The sequence below is a fragment of the Mercenaria mercenaria genome, chromosome 8, assembly GCF_021730395.1.
Source record: "Mercenaria mercenaria strain notata chromosome 8, MADL_Memer_1, whole genome shotgun sequence".
NCBI lineage: Eukaryota > Metazoa > Mollusca > Bivalvia > Venerida > Veneridae > Mercenaria > Mercenaria mercenaria.
In genome coordinates, this window is record NC_069368.1 from 9,795,021 (window position 1) to 9,813,292 (window position 18,272).

At 36.5% G+C, this 18,272-nt stretch overlaps 1 protein-coding gene across 1 annotated transcript; it reads right to left on the reverse strand.

Moving 5' to 3' along the window:
- Positions 1-3,972: 3,972 nt before the first annotated feature.
- Positions 3,973-12,804, reverse strand: LOC123523077 (zinc finger protein 62-like). The gene is made up of 3 exons (XM_045300694.2): positions 12,203-12,804; positions 10,482-11,094; positions 3,973-10,335 (listed from the first exon to the last, which is right to left on the reverse strand). Exons 1-3 carry the CDS (start codon positions 12,541-12,543, stop codon positions 8,080-8,082), a joined length of 3,210 nt encoding a protein of 1,069 aa, XP_045156629.2. The 5' UTR covers positions 12,544-12,804; the 3' UTR covers positions 3,973-8,079.
- Positions 12,805-18,272: the final 5,468 nt, after the last annotated feature.

Sequence of the window (18,272 nt, forward strand, 5' to 3'; positions counted from 1 at the left end):
CATACAAACTTCAAAAAACGCACTATTTTAGATATATCTACATAACTGCACCGAAGTACACAATCTAAAAAAAAAATTAAAACATTGTTTTCTGAAAACCTTAATTGAGCTTAAAAATAGTGGTCATTGGTAAAATATTTTTGGAAAAATTGAGAGAACTCCGCTAAAACTTACTTGTAGACTCAGGTGACTATGTACATAGTATCTCATACAAACAATACACTTTTTACCACTAGGCATGGAAACATCATACATAATTGCTGCAACAGTCAGCCATTTGGAAAGAAAGATATGTAAAAGAACAAGTCATTGAATGCCCCGGGGAAAGTGTGTCATGTTTTGTCGTCAATTTTGTCAGCAACCAGACAATCTTTTAAAACTTAGAACCCACAGAATTTCACAAGGTAAAATATATTGAAAAAGCTATTGCTGAGAAGAGAACAATGTCTGCTACCCATATATAAATAAAGTATGGGGAAAATATCTAGACATAATCTGGACAGTTAGATACATTACTGTATTATCCTGTAATGCAGATAACATAGATAGTTTAGTTTTATATTGCATTGATATATCATGAACAGGATTACATGACTGAAACGGTGTTCACTTAACAGTTTAATTCACCCTTTAAACAGATTGTCTCCATTGTGTAAAGCGGGCTTAGGGTAAGTCACTACATTATAACAATCTTGGATGAACGTGTATAAGAGAAAATGGTTTAATAGTGCCAAACGTTAAGAAACAAGCCATATATTTTTACTAAAACAAGAGGGCCTCTGTGGCCGATTTTTTAAGGTCTTAAATATTTTGACTCCTTACCGTTGTTGGCTGCTTCAGACCCCAGAAATGATCCTTCATAAGACGTTCTTCAGCAAACAAGCTGGCTGCCAGATGTTCTCATCTACTTCTGGATAAATTCGTTTCACTTATGCGGCGCACGCCGTTTCGCCGCGGGCAACCAGCTTTGTGTTAATTGGCACTGCCCGGGTTTTTCCGACATACGCCGAAGTACGCCGGTGTAACATTAAATTTTGACCCCGTTGAAAATTGACCCCATGGGTCATTTTTCAACGGATTACTGATCAATTTTCAACGTTGAAAATTGACCGTTCCCGTTATTTAATGACCCACCCAGGCGTGAAAATTTGACCCGCGTTGAAAAGTGATCAACTATAGTCAGGTCATATTTCAACGTTGAAAACTGAACATAATAATCTTAAGCAATATGCCTATTACCATACAGATGAAAAATTAATATTTCTGTATTTTTTCTCGGAACTTTGAAGTGATGAACGTTTAGCTATACATTCGAGCGTGCCACGAGCTAATAATACATAATTATTCATCGGCAGTAACCCTGACTCTGCAGATACTGGTCAGAAACAGAAGTTTTAACCCAGTTACACATCTTTGGATGCTTATTAACGAAGCCCGCCCGCTTAGCTCAGTAGGGAGAGCGTTGGTCTACGGATCACGGGGTCGCGAGTTCGATCCTCGGGCGGGGCGTATGTTCTCCGTGACGATTTGATAAAAGACATTGTGTCTGAAATCATTCGTCCTCCACCTCTGATAATTCATGTGGGGAAGTTGGCAGTTACTTGCGGAGAACAGGTTTGTACTGGTACAGAATCCAGGAACACTGGTTAGGTTAACTGCCCGCCGTTACATGACTGAAATACTGTTGAAAAACGGCGTTAAACCCAAAACAAACAAACAAAGCTTATTAACAAACTAATCATCTACAGTCTGGTCATTTTCAATGTTAAATTCAAAAGCTCTCATCGATTTGGGGCCGTTGGTTCGAGTGACAGTACTGACCTGGTTGTTTATTACTTATAATTGTATCACTTCTGTGTCAGACAAAATGAAAGTATTTGTTTTCGTATTTAACAAGAGAAATTGCCTAGTGTAAGGTAAGACACTATATCAGTTTTTGGTGAGCAATTTGGCAAAATATTTGGAAAACGTTTCTTTAGTTAGGTCAAACGAAACATAAAAACCCTTCTCAGAATTTTTCAGATTTTGAAGAAATTATCCGATCAGGCACCTTTAATTCCATGCTTTCAGCGGAAAGTAGGACAATTTATGACTTGAGCCGTTTTGTGACGTGGGCAATCTCAGTAGAAAAAGGTGTAGTTAATGGTAACCGGATAAGGGGGATAATATTACCGATAACATAATTGTTGATCATGATGTTGACAGTTTGGCTGTATGATTTCCGCATAAAGTTTCGGAATGTGCGCAATACTATCTCAATTCACAGAATGGTTTAACATGATCCACCCATAATATATTAGGCATTCGTATAAGTTGGATCAGTTGGTGTTTTGCTTTAGGTCATGTAAAAGTGTTGTAAGTTCTATTTAGACCTCGTCGGTAATTTACATAGGGGTCATTTTACAACATGGAAATTTGACCTCCAGGGTCATTTCAACGTTACACCGCCATTACATGATAGACTTATGAATGCAAATCTACATGTATTGAAAAAAGAATGTCATATCCAATTGGGCTCTGTTACAATCATGTTATATTAATCAGAGGGACCTCGGTGGCCGAGTGGTTAAGACCGCTGTCTTCAGATCACTTGCTCCTTATCGATGTTGGTTCGAGTCTGATTCGGGACGTTGAATTCTTCTAGCGGGCTTACGGATGGTCGTCCGTGGTTCTACCCAGGTGCCCGCTCTTGTGAGAAGCAGACAAGAATTCGACCTTTATGAGAACATACTCCATAAATGTCTAGCTGACACGGAACCCCAAGCTGAGAGGGGATGGGTCATGGGATCCGCACTCCAGACGCACTTGATTTTACAGATATATGTTAAAATTCTTCAATCACATTAAAAATGACACATCACCAGACACCTTCATGATAATGGACCCTATCCAGGCGCGAAGGAACGCTTCACCAAATAGACGAAGGGTATGGAGACGTAAGCGTCTAGGGCAGATCCCTGGTGGAGAGGGACAGGCGGGCAAAGCTCCCCCCCCCCCCCCCCCCACCCCCGGGGCTCTTATTGTTGATATTTTCGATCAAAATTTTACAATTTATGGTAATTGAAGAAACCTTATAAATATGTACCAATTAAAAGCCATATAATTATATAGGCCAATTTTAGACAATGATTTTGAAAATTTGTAGACACATCCTTACACCCATCTTAAATTTCGGCAGAGATAGTCACTGTTTTTTCCGAAATCATTATAACTATAATTTTGGCATAGAATTTTAAAGATATTTTTACATAAATAAGTCAGAAATCTGAGTTTTCGTTTTTCGGTAAAGGCCGCTCTGATTTTATCAAATGTTACAAATTTTATCAAACTTTATTCAATTTTAACAAATTTGAACAGTTTAAACTTTAATCTAGATAAAACTAATAGAAATGGCCTCAAAAATAACCTTATAAAGGACCCAACCAAGAATATTACAAAATAAACATTTAAAGTTAGGCCAGCTTTTATATATGTGTTAGGGACCTATGGTGGCATACAGCGCACTGTTCAGAACAACAGGTATATGAAAGAGGCCACCATAAGAAAATCCAGTAGCGATGATGTACACTACAAAACCAGACGACGTCAGGAAGAAGGTAAATAAAGTAAAACAAAATAGGTAATCAAAACACCGCGAAATTTAGCCGTTACGCGCACACACACACACACACACACGCACGCACGCACGCACGCACAAAAAAAGAAGAGGAAAAAACCGCACGTAGTGCATTCATCATTTGATATTACAAACCTGAACACCGCTAGAAAATAAACATAGCTCGAATTCTATAGCAATTTTGATATGATAATAGCAGAATGTTAAGCAAAAATATATAGAAACAACCGATTTTTGTTATAAAATTACCTGTAATATTTCATACAGCGCGATAGTAATTAGCTATTTCGTTTTCATCGTTAATAAATGTGAAATACTACGGGCATAAAATTCAGACTTTCAGAAGAAATCAAACACAGAACAGAAAACATCTTTAGTACTAAAAAACGGCAACATTTTAAAAACATAGAGTAAACACTGTTGTCAAACAAAATTAATTTCTGTTAAATTACATATAGCTACATTGCATTTATCGAACGAAGCGTTATATAAGACATTTTTGTAACATCTATCTAACATTTTAATAACGTGTTCAAAATTTGGAGCTTTAGACAAATTTGATCGGAAAGTCACACTTATAACATTACAAAAACAAATCAATTATACCACCACCAATACGCAGACTTATTCTAAAAACTGACACCCGGGCTTTGAAGTAAGGTCCCACATGCAGTCTAGATCTAGGATAAAGATGTAAAAGCTTGCTAACATTAATAATTCAACGCTCTGAGTGAGGCTCGAACCTACATCGGTGTATGGCAAGTGATTCGAAGTCAGGCATGTCATTTTGCGCAGTCTTGAACAGATGACGTTAGTGGTCTTGTTGGAAAATATCAGGGACATAAATAGATACACTTTTTCTGAAGATATACAGCAGAGATATTAAGAATAAAAACACCCTTGGAAATATCTGTTAAAATTTTAAAACAGTCCGTTAAAAATGTTGGGTGGCGCATTCTACCATAAACGAGAAAAATTTAATACCCTTATTACACATATATTTGTTTTCGATTTTATGTTATTTGTTAAGACAGTGACTAGGCATCAGTGACTGATTCTTGCAACTTAGTATCACATATGTAGGGTTTTTATGAGGACTGTGAATACTTTATTTAAGTAATTGTCGTGTGAATGAGATGACCCTCTGTTTACTTTGTTTGCAAGGCGGAAGAAATTCGTCTGATAAAACATTTTTTTCGTGACAAATAAAGTGTGAAATAGATAACTATAAATGCATGTGGTCATTCTGAACAGAATTATAAGAGACTATATCTAAAGACCATATCTGTACATTCTATAAAAGAATTAAAACCGTAGATTATACATATTTGTAAAGTTAAACATCCTAATCATGAGATAAACTATTTCGAACCTGGCATTAGGACGCATAAAGACAAACATTTTCAACGTTAAAGAATTAATCTCTGTATGTTACAGAAATATCACTTATAAATATCTTGTTATGATAGGAAAAGGTGCTCCCTGTGTGGAAGTCTCGATGTGACTACACCCACCCACCTGTCGAAAATCGCCTACCTCGGCAAAATTGTCAGTTTGAGCCCGGGCTCGGCCTTGTGAAAATATTTTAAAAAAAGCTACCCAGCAAGCCTGCGAAAACTTCTGGTTCTTTCCAGTGTGTTTCTCTACTACAAACAGATGATCTCCGACGTTTTATTTAAGTTTAGCTAACCGTTAAAAAATGACCCCATTTCTGATCAAAATTTAACGACTGATCAGGTCTCAACGAATTTTTTTATCAAAATTTAATGTTGAAATGTTGGCAGGGTCAATTCTCAACGTTGAAAAATGACCCATGGGGTCAATTTTCAACGGGGTCAAAATTTAATGTTACACCGGCCTTGCGAGATAGACAAGGCGGCAAATCCTGTTCGTTCGCGATATAAAATCGGGTAAACATTCGGTAATTTGGGGTTAATACCAGTGAATGTAAGAAATATTCCGCAACGATTACCTTTTTGGACCATGCCACAACAGAAAATCATAACAAATTGGAATTTCTTTTTTATTTACAACTCAAGTGGCCGGCGTACGCCAAAGCGTTCGTTTATAAATATTTATAAATAAACCGGCGAGAATGTTGTTCTTGATCAAACGAAATGACCCATACTGACTGCAAGAGCAGATCGATGACTTTGGTGTAGGATGAATGGGAACGAATATTCTACGTGTCCCGAAAGCATGCCTCAAATGATACAGTCGGGCGTATGTTTGATATACTAGTAACTTGAGAATGAATACTTAATAACACAATGTAATCTTTAAAAGATCAAGAAATGCAATTTTACAACGATAATATCATGTAAATTCGGTACATTAGTTCTGTTTGATGCTGTCAGTCTTACATCATACATGTAGGTGCGTCCGCTTTCACCACGACAAATTGTTAATAAACACAAAGATCATTTTTGACCAGTTAACAGGTAAGTTGCTGCTGGTACATGTATATCGACGGTGACGGGTGTCGATCGAAAATCCCGAATAACGAAAATGCCTATTTCCTTCATTGCCGAATAATTTTTAGCACTTTCCCGCGCACATTCTCTCCAAATCTGGGCTCAATTAGCCCATGGGAAAGGAGTGAAACATGAAAAAAATAAAATACCGAATAATGAGATGGACAGAAAATGCCGAATAAATTCGCCGATTGGAAAGAAAGCCGAAAAGTGAATTCCAACATGTTCGTAAGTTACAAGTGTCTTTTCAATAGTCAAGCATGTAGCACATCCAAATACCAATCAGCATTGTGAGTATGGATGTTATGTGTTGTTTACTTTTTTCAGGAATTGATCTGAAAAAAAAATTCATTATTCGGTATTTTATGTTTGATTTGGAAAAGGCGTGAAACAATAAAAATAAGTTTTTTGCCTCTCCTGAAAACCACCTTTTTATTTTTCGGGAATTTCGATCGACACCGTCGACATGTGTTCTATTACTTTTTGATGTTTATCTGGGATGCCATAAAAGGATACCGTCTATAGATACATTGCCGCTCAGTTGTAAAAATATCTTCGTTTTTAAATCTTTAAATGTCAAAAGAATAAAACTGTTAACTGATCGAATAGACTGTATTTTCTTGTCTTTTTTGCTTCAAATATATGCTTGTCTTGCCTGCAAACTCACTGAGCCGCGCCATGAGAAAACCAACATCCACGCAGTCTGGTCAGGATCTATGCTGTTCGCTTTCAAAACCTATTGGATTTGGAGAAACTGTTAGCGAACAGCATGGATCCTGACCAGACTGCGCGGATGCGCAGGATCTTCTAGATCCATGCTGGTCGCAAACCCACTATGTTGGTTTTCCCATGGCGCGGCTCACTTATTGATTTTTATTTAAAATTTCTAAAAGGTATATAATTATGAAAACTGGCTCTAAATATATATGGGCCGTTCAAAGATAAAACCTTAGTGGATTAGTGACAAAATATCAAAGGCAAATAAAAAAAAATATTCAAAAAGAAAATTCTTTCACATTTAAAATCTGAAAATACTTAACTTGAAATATGACATTACCGTGTATTTTTGGTTTAGTCAAGGGTCTTTTGGCTAGGAACCACTTGTATATATATATGTATATAATTGTATATATGTTTTTGCAATGTAGGTTGTCATTAAACACATTATTTGCCTACTTTTGCATTACTTTATTACAGCATTATAGTTTCTACGTTGGTATATTTAAGACAAGCAGTTTATTTAAATTAAATTTTCTCGTACGCATATTTCATCTCGACAGCACGACAACATAGCACGACATATGACGACAAGCGCACGAGGTGAGAATAATGTCGAGCGCACGAAATAAGATGTCGTGCGCTCGAGATAAGATGTCGTGCTCTTGAGATAACATAACACACGAGATAATTTAAAATAATGCATGTCCTAAACATACCACCGTAAAAACCAGTGACTATCCAGTATTTTGAAAAAATATTTTATTCTGCAACAATAATATCATGTCACTAATACAACTTTTCCCATGTAATACACCATCTAATATAAATCCTATGTAGTAGAACTGCATTTGGTTAACCATACAATTATTGTTTTCACTTTTCAAAATACTGTTTCGCTATATATATGTTACAAGCCAACAAAATTATACTTTATCTAAAAGGCCATTTTACTAAACAGGTCACGATATAACTTCTGTTGTATTAACATATACAAGAAGTATGAATAGTTTAGCACAAAAGATATTTAAATAACAATTAAGTTTGTCTATGCATATATATATTTTTTACACTTTATCGTTAAATATGATATTTCGGCAAAACTTCCATTTTCATTCTAAGTTAGAAAGGACATCAACATATGAAAAATTATTATCAATTCATTTGTCAAATAAATCAAAATGTAGTCAGCTTCAAAGCCACATTACACGTCATGGATTAGTTATACACACATATTTTTCTTATAAATGCATTCTACTCAAGTAACATAACTCAGTGTTTCATATTCGGTCTCATTGTAGGCAGCCTTTGCTCTATGTCTGTTAAGCGGTTGTTAATGATCTGATCAAAATCTCCCAGCTGTTGAAGAAGCCCTGTAAACTTTGGAACCAGACCTTTGCAGACATTACATGTCCAACATATACCTGCTAAACATTCGTTTCCGTTACTATATAACGTAGCGTATACATCTCTCGGTAGACCTGAACAGTTTACACAAAATACCTGATCACATAGGCTACATCGCAGACTTGTCTGCCCATCCGGGATGGCTAGTCTGCATTCTGTGCATACTCTATCACCTCTCTCGGTTGAAAAGGGCGATCTGAAACCAGTCAATGTAGTAACAGTGTTTGTACATTGTTCAGGATTGGTCATTAATTCTGCTTGACAAACTTGGTCTTGTACATTCATATTTTGAAATGCGATTGTATTTGTCTGTGTGCTTGAATTGGTTAATTCTTTGTTAGATAAAGTGTTTAGATTTTCGTCTGCATGTATTTGATTTTGACTGTTAATTTCTTCTGTTGTCTCCATATGTTCGGTTGTACCAGTTGTATTTATATAGACATTTGTGTGGGTTTGACTCTGTTTCTTGATTCCTTCAAAAGTCTTCGTTTGTCCAGTTACAAAAGTAGTAGTTGTATTTTCAACTGTATATTTTTGACATTGACTATTAACTCTTCCTGTCGTTTCAAGTTGATGAGTTATATCAGTTGTATTTATATTTACACTTGTATGAGTTTGACATTGACTCTTGATTCCGTCTATCGAACTACTTTGTTCAGTTATGCCAGGCGTATATAGTTCTTCGTCAGCATGACTTTGTTCTGCCCTGTTGTTTCCATAGGCCGTCTCCACTAGTTTAGCTATATCTGTCGCCGTTGCTGTTATTGTCTGTTCTGTATTTTGTTCATAAAAATGTACAGTACATTCTCCTTTGATAGATCTACGTACATTTGGTATTTCGTCGTCAACAGCTTGTGTATTTTCAGCTTCATATGAGGTATTTATATCTTGTACTAACTCGACATTGTTATTCTTCTCAGCAATGTATGGCGTTGCCGTGTAGAGAGGTTCCCCATCTGAAATATCGAAGTCTTCATTGTCTGCACTCTCCGTAGATATTGTAACATCATCGTCCCCCATTTCATTCGATTGGTTGTCACCCTGTTCTTTGGTTGTGCTGCTTGACACTTCTTGTTCAGGTCTCATTTCGAAATCTGTTACGATTGTTTTGCCATCCCGAGATTTATAAACATCTTCACGAACACCAGCATCTTTGAACTGTTTTGTCGTATGTTTCTGTCTATGTGAAAACATATTAGATATTGTTTGGAATATTTTACCACATACATCACATTCAAAACGCAAAATCGATCTTGTTGACTGAACTAAATCCAATTGCTGTTGTTCTGTATCATCTCTTTTTCTTAGGTAGAAACGATGGTCATACGCCCTGTTTTTTATATGTATTACAAGGCTGTGTTTTTTTGTGTAAGTAGTCGAGCAAACTTCACACACATATATCCCTCTATTAGTGTCAGGATCAACATAACATGACTTCAGAATGTCAGTAAAAACATAATATTCTCGTAATATTGCCTCATTTAGTTCTTTCTTCTTATTCTTACGGTTTCTACTGACTTGATTCACACGTTTAGATTTAGGAACTGTGTCCAAATGTGGTTGAATCGGGATGGTTTCTGCAACGATGTCTTTCCTGCTGAAATGAATATTTTCCCGTTCCCTTTCAGCATGTACAGCACCTTCGAAAGGTTTATCATTTCCTTTAACAGCCATTTCTGTGCTTTCGTTTGCATCACTTCCTGTCAGGTCTATATAATTATATTCTTTTGTCTGTCTACAAGCCATTTGTTTCAATTTGTTCACCTTGTTGTCTTCTTTCCAGTGAACTTTCATCATGTGCTTCTGGAGCAAATACTCTTCGGAGAAAGAATCGTTGCACTGGGTGCATGTATATGGACATGAAACTGCTTCAGCAGGTGATTTACGCAAAGTGTACTTCGGCGTTGTGTTGTCTGGCAAATTGTGTACTGAACCATTGTGCACCTGCTTTATGTGTCTATGACAATTGCTGTCAACGTTAAAACTCAAATCACAGTACGGACATGTGTATTGTCGATTTTGCACGTGAATTTGTGAATGATTCATTTGGTCCTCCCTTGTACTAAAACATCGGTTGCATGTTTTGCACGGGTAACACTTGTTATCTAACTGTTGATGTTTCTGAAAGAAATTAAAGTCATGTTTAGTACTAAAATTAACTGTTAAGAAAAAAAACGTGAACACATTGCGAAGCTTTAAGTTATATTCATAAGTTGTTGAAAATGTTAAAACTATATTGAACACGTGAAATTACTTTATACACTTACTTGAAACGATTTCAAATGGTAAAATTTGTGCTTGCATTCATATATCCGTCTCCCATCTTGTTTGCAGTCGTGTGATTTAATATGATTTCTGTAGTCAAGTGATGTTTCGAAATAGAGTTCACATGCCGCACACGTGTACTTTGACTGAGAATGGCCTTTTTGGCCACACATATCCGAATATCTCGAAGTACTTCCTATTTGAAGGCAGTTGTAAGCAGTGTTTCGGTTAAGACTGGTGTGAGTTTTTAATTTCGTTTGATGTCTTTCTGACTCGACCGGTTTCATCATGTACTTCACTGCACCCCTGACATTTTTTCTTGGTTTTGTCGCTGCTCGCTTTGTTTCATTTCTTTCACCAACAACATCTTTTTCTGTAGCAAGGTGTTCAACATTAGCGGAACCTCGAGCAGTTAAGGCTGTCTTGAGTTTTGGATATTTAATATAGTTTACTCTAGCGATTGTTCTATTTGACATGGTTGGTGCATGCAAGTTTTTCAGATGAAATGTGTCGTTGCAGGTAATATCGGCGGTGTTTTTACGACTATTTGCCCATGTTTTTTGAAATGTGTGGATACGCATGTGACATTTGAGTGATTGCTGCTGCAGAAATGTCCTGAAAATACAAGAAAATTTTGCAAATAATACCGGTTATCAGAATCTCCACAACAATTCCTGCATATCTTTCGTTTTGAACAGTCGTAGAGCCTTGCTAGTAACAAAAGCAAAATACTCAATGCTTTATTGCTTATTTAATAACGTTGATTAATGATTTTGACTTATTGTCATTTATCTTTATGTAGAAATTGGTAGTAACCTGCAATGTTTGTGGACATTATTATTGGAATTATCTGAAGCAGTAGAATTTTCTACCAGTAACGCACATTTTCGCTCTGCAATCAGGAAAATATTTAGAAAGTGTGATAGAAAGTTTTTAGAAAACTTCATGGCTATGAACCAGATGTCCTTTAAAACGTACATGCGTCCTTTCTCGCAGTACTATAGTTTGTAATTAGGCATGAAACATCTTTTTGTGTTTTACATGGCCATACAACAATTAACACTAATCATTTTGGTAATAAGAATTTGGCATTCGACTTGGCATATGATAATATACCGTTACCATAAATAATTTGGTATTGAAAACTTTGCAGATATGCTTTCAATTATAAAACACTCAAACATTAAAGGCAAATCATACGGAAAAAGAAAGATGACAAGTTCTGTTTCATAAAGAGATGCTTCTGGTCCCAATTTCACGAAAAAAGTCTTGAGTAATTGCTAGGCTAAATCAGTTGTTTATAATACGTGTTTCTGCCCTTTATATGCGTCTTCAAGGTTGTCTTTTTTTTCATCTTTATCAGCTATATAGAATTATATGTAACTACTTTATCGATCAAAACACAACAATTCGGAAGTTTAGAGAAAACGAAGTAAAGAAATAAGAAAAAGCTTAAGTAAATACTTAAGTTCGTTATATTGTGCTTACATATAAATATCACATAAATTTGCGAGACTGAAGTACTGCGGACAAATACTACTAACCATATAGCTATAAATACATTGTTGTAGACAAAAAGTAAACATGAAATAATAATAACTTAAGCATGATTTGAAAATAACAGACTCAACTAAGTAAGTACTTACGTTTTTTTTTTCTTTTCTTTCTTTTTTTTCGTGAAATTGGGGACTTGTGCATTAATTTAAATATTGTCCAAACATACCTGTGGCAGATATGGCACGATACGCCTGATCCTTTGCTAACGGGCGTGTTCTTGTGTCGGTTGTTCCCATGCATCAAAATGTTGCTTGAGATTTGACTTCCAGACTTCCGGTCAAGCTTGCCTTGGCTGACGCTTTCATCATCAACCACATCCTGTTTATGTGTAGCCACGTGAACTCTGTAACTGGCCCTGTACATAAATGCACGTTCGCATTGCTGGCATTGGTAGGGTCGCTCTCCAGTATGAACACGTTTATGTACTTTTAAATTGTAGGCATTTTTGAATGTCTTTCCGCAAATATCACACCAAGGTTTTGGCTGGATTTTGCATGCAGCTGACATAGTTACACTACGAATTACTCATCGTTCAAATTAAGATCCATAATAAACTAAATTATCTGCCAATTAAGCGTTAACTAGTAATAATCCTCATATATTAAACTCTTCCTTTTCTATAAGTAGAAGCTATTACATATTTTCGGAAACAAGTCACGAACTATTTATCACGGGAAACCATTAAATATGCTATTACTACTACTACTACTACTACTACTACATGTACGATCGATTTAGTTAAACCATGTTTAAACGTGCAAAAGAACTACACACTAAGACCGTAGTCCTATTTATAAAAGGAGAAATATCATACAAGGCAATAAAAGCTATTTTAATATCTAGGTAAAACCGATCGTTTTCAAGTGATAAATAGGGTGTATATATAGCTCTGTGTATATGGATCTATTTTCGTTTGTGTTTGCTTTAGATCCAAAATTCACTTAACAAACTAGTTTTGTAAAGCTATATGTACCTCCGCAACAGTAGGCTACATTTTACAGTGTCGTGTATATATAGTAATTGTATTTATTTCCAAACATTTAAACATAATAAATATTTTTTTAATATGAAGGACGCGTTAATATTTACAGTATTTTTACATAATCTATTAATAGGCTAATGAGCCTATCATCTATAAATAGCTCCTTTTGGGAATTTCTATAAATAGCTGCTTTTGGGAATTTCAAAGTTTATTTTTATCTTTGTTTTTTTGCGTCGTATTATTTTAACAAGTTTGTTCCATTCTTGTTGTCTTAGTTAGTGTTAAAGTTATAATAGACCCACATTCATATTTGAAAATATTAAACAATTATTTTAAAGTATCTATAAGTATCGCACTATAATAAGGCGCTTAAATTTGAAATCATCGCAAACAAACAAAACAATATAAATTTAAGTCAGAATGCAAATAGTAATTACTACGGTGGCACAGAGGTGACAACCGCAACACTGTATTTAAATTGTGGCCACAACTTAGTAAATTGTGGCCACAAGTTACTAAATTGTGGCCACAACTTAGTAAATCGTGGCCTCAACTTAGTAAATTGTGGCCACAACTGAGTAAATCGCGGCCACAATTTAGTAACTTGTGGCCACAACTTAGTAAATTGTGGCCACAACTTACTAAATCGTGGCCACAACTTAGTAAATCGTGGCCTCAACTTAGTAAATTGTGGCCACAATTTAGTAACTTGAGGCCACAACTTATTAAATTGTGGCCACAACTTAGTGACCACGACTTATTAGCCAATCGAAACGATAAATAGATGGATAGACGGACGGACGGATGAATAGATTGGATGGTACCTACCTACTAATTTATTTGTTTGTACTTCCGTCCGTCTGTTAATGGTATTCGCATTTTACTTTTTCTTTGGAAGTTCGATTCCCAGGCCCGTTAAAACATAGTTTTAAAACTGTATTTAATTTTCTTTTTCAATACGATTCACGGAATAAAAAAATACGAGTTGGTTAATCTAGCTAGTACTAACTTGTTCAAGTGAACTAACTGTACACATAGTCTTTAAATATAATGTCACTGTTAACACATAGTTATGTTTAAATGCGCTTCGTCTTAAATATGATCTAATGTATTTGAAGCTATTATGAATGAATTAGAAACCATAGACAAACAAACCTACACAAAGTATGTAAATTAAATGCAAAATGAAAAAAAAAAAAAAAAAAAAAAAAACACAAGAGCGCCGCCAAGCGGGGCAATATACGCCCGAAGGCTTACATCATAGGATGGGAGCAAAATTTTAAAAACTTGACTGTTGTAGCCCAAAGGACTGGAACAACAAAAGGAAAACTTCAAAAAACAAATCTAAGTCCACAAAAAAAATATTCAAAGTCTACAAAAAATCTTTATCAGGTACAGGTATGTAAAAATACACCTAAAACTTGGATGTACCATCCATGTTGTACCACAGAAAAGTGGTCTCGGTTTTTCCCTACGGCCAATAATAAAAAAGTTTCAATATAAGTTATTTATAGCAACATAAAAGGGAAGTAATTCAAAAATATTAGTGTAAGTACAAAAAAGAGATCTGCCAAATAAAAACAAGAGCACTGCAATGCAGATCAATATACACAAAGCAGTCATATATGACCTTTGACCCTTAAGTGTGACCTTGACCTTGAAGCGAGTCATCCGGAACATGCGCTATGCATGTTGTCTCAGTGTGGTGAACATTTCTGCCAAGTTTCTTTGAAATCCTTCTAGCAGTTCAAGAGTTACAGAGCGGACACGAAACAAACTGATATGACTTTTGACCTTAAGTGTGACCTTGACCTTGAAGCGAGTCGTCTGCACGTCGTCTTGGTGTGGTGAACATTTGTGTCAAGTTTCTTTGAAATCCTTCAAGGGGTTCAAGAGTTACAGAGCGGACACGAAACAACCCGATATGACCTTTGACTCCTAAGTGTGACCTTGACCTTGAAGCGAGACATCAAAAACATGCGCTGTGCACATCGTCTCGGTGTGGTGAACATTTGTGCCAAGTTTCCTTGAAATCCTTCAAGGGGTTCATGAGTTACAGAGCGGACACGAAATTGCTAACGGACAGACGGACACCAGCGTCATAACATAATACGTACCTTCGGGCGTATAAAAACTGATGCCAGGTTCGAACCATTAAAACTATCTCTACACACTGATTACATGCCTATCCACTCAACCTACTGCGCCATCAAGCCAACTATTGAACTTAATTTCTATATCTGTTTGTTTTTCGACCAAGAACGTAATTATTGGTAATTGGCTTGCCAATTGAGCCATAGTTTACGAACGTGAACTTGGGTTTACGACCATGAACCATACTTTACGAACATGAACCTAGGTTTACGTTCGATTAGCTAGGTTTCTCGAACATAACTATGATTTTCGGTCGTTATCCTATGTCCACTAACCTAACAACTGCTAACTTCCTTTCCCTTATGAATCAGAGGTGGAGGACGAATGATTTCAGACACAATGTCTTTTATCAAATAGTCACGGAGAACATACGCTTCATCCGAGGATCGAACTTAGACCCTGCAATCCGTAGATCTGCACTCTCCATATTGAGCTAAGCGGTGGGTGGGCTTTGAGGGTGTAGAATTCTTCATGAATATAAGCCTTCCATATGGTTTACGGTAGGTCGGTGGTTCTACCTAGGTACCCGCCCTTGATAAAAAAAATGCATATGGGGTCTTCATCCACCGGAAAAAGCCGGGAAGTCGCCATATAACCTTAAGCTGTGTGGGTGTGACGTTAACAACCCCCGCGCCTACCTCACCCACTTCAAAATAGGGGGCTTTCATTCGACCGGAAGAGTTGACATTATTTTTGACCATCACCACCAGCGCAAATATGCACATTGTACGGCTGACTAGCGCGGTTCTGTCGTGCATAGGTTCAACAAAATAGACGCTCGCCCATCATAAATATGGAAGCGTTAAAACCTGTCAATTAAGTGACATAGGGACTCTGAAATTCCTGGATACAGAGCCGGTAGCTTAAATACCCGCGATAACTTGATAATATGTAAGACGTCAGACCATCTCATAACGAGGAGCTGCTGCAGCCTATTATACAAACGCACACTACTCCAAACCGGACCGCGATTCAACCAAAATGAAGACGCATTGAGAAATCTACGGTTCTTGTGTGATAAAAAACACATGTTGGAAAACGGCCCAATTTATGGAAACGAACATATTGCACAGGAAATAAAAAAGAAAAAAAAATACTGTTTTTATAGTGCACAAGATATTTCACTGCAGGAATAATACTTGAACATGACTCATCAAAGATAAAATGTTTCGGTTAGTTGATAAACTATCATTACATTGCAAAATTTATACTGTTATTTGTTGTTTTTTTTGTTTTTTTTTTCATTCTGTGGAGAGAACATAAAGGTACACTTACACGAGTTGAAAAAATGTGAGGTAAGTTTTTCATTTGTACTAAGAAACATATGACACGGTGGTCGCTTGAGACAAATTGAAGATGATTACATGGTTATGTTGAACATGCTTTGTATTTTCTCAGCCAGTCCTTAACGGTACGAAACTTGTACCTCTGGAATCAGTCTGAGACTGGAAGTGACACTAATATATTTTGTGATTCGATTGTAGAAATGGAAAATCTCCGTCTTCTCTGTCATGAAACAATGATAGAGTGAAAATAATTGTACAACCGACATACTGGCTTTTTCTTGCACCTTTCAGTGGTGCATGCCTCCAATTTTGACCACTAACGCCAATACAAACTAATGTCCAATGTGGTGTTTAAAACGGGGCATCTCTGTGAAAAAAAAACGCGGCAAAATAAATACTGAATTGTCATATGCTCTCGAATGATATATTTTCTGTCTAGTTTTATTTGTATCGACTTTGATACGTGCATTTTAAATATGTTTGGAATCACGAGTCCGAAGCGGTTAAATCGGTTTAGATCGCAACTACACTGTCGCTCGTGTAACGCAATAAGAGTGGTGTGCTTCTCTGAACATTATTATATTGAAGGCATAAAGGCACAAAAAATATTCACCAACAAATTACATTAATTAAACGTATGTATACAAGAGTGATACAATAAGTTACTACCTTATGCCCAGGACTGATACTCATGTGACCGGATATCCATTGCGTTTCTGTGGAAAGACAACAAAGTTTCAACACCAGATAGTTATCGGCTTTGTTTTTATATTCTCCAGTGTACAAACCAGTTTCGATGTCAATGTGACATTGATCAGAGGTCTATCAACCACCAAAACCATTGAAACTATCTACTTTTTTCAAGTTATCAACCAGTGGCGTTTTAGGCTTAAACGTGCTCCAATTGCTATAGGTCTAAAGGTCCGCGAGGCATTGACCATTGAACTACCAAACGCTCATGTGCATTCAACATGCAATGATCTTTTGACAGTTGCATGTCAAAGTGTTCTCCAGTAATTCTGATTTTTCTTTTTCTCGCACAATGTTACTTTTTTGGCCAAAACAGGGCCGTCGCCGGGTTCGAAAAAGTGGTCCGGCTATGGGACATCGAAGGCGTCCCGCGAGTGCCGACGGCAGGAGAGTGGGGAGAGCAGGAGAGGGGGTTTCCCCCTCTCGTAAGGGGGGTTTGGGGGGTCTCCCCCGAGAAAATTTTAAGATATGGGATGCCCGTAAGTACATTTTCCTTGCATCTTGAAAGCATTTTCCATTAAGATTTTCTGTCAATTTTATAACAGTTTTCAAGGATAACTATCCGACATTTGCCCAATGAATGTTGACCCCTCTGTGAGTCTCATCAGGCGGTGGCATTAATAATGAAGGCTTTATCAAGATTCGAACTTGACAACTTGACAACTTGCCGTCTATGTGAGCAAACATACACACATGACAATAAGCAAGGTCATTAGTTTCATCGTAATTCAACCACGATCTATTAGTGAACCACAAAGGCTGAAAACTTCTGTTCACCTGATTTTTCCGACCAAAGGTGCGTTTCGGAAATCTAAATGTCTTAGGTTGTTTTGGAATTTCAGGTATGTCCATTTTGCAGCAATACGTTAAGCAACGAGTTAAGCATACGGTTTCAGAATTTAGAGAAGATAGAAACGAAGTTTATATTATTTTATATAGTTGAGATGTACGTAAGCATTTTATTTGATTTAAAGCAATCATTTAAGATTATTCAAAATAATTAGAAGAAATTAGCTTTCGGTTAGTTTTGTTTTATTATACCACGAAAAACACATCTTTTCTAA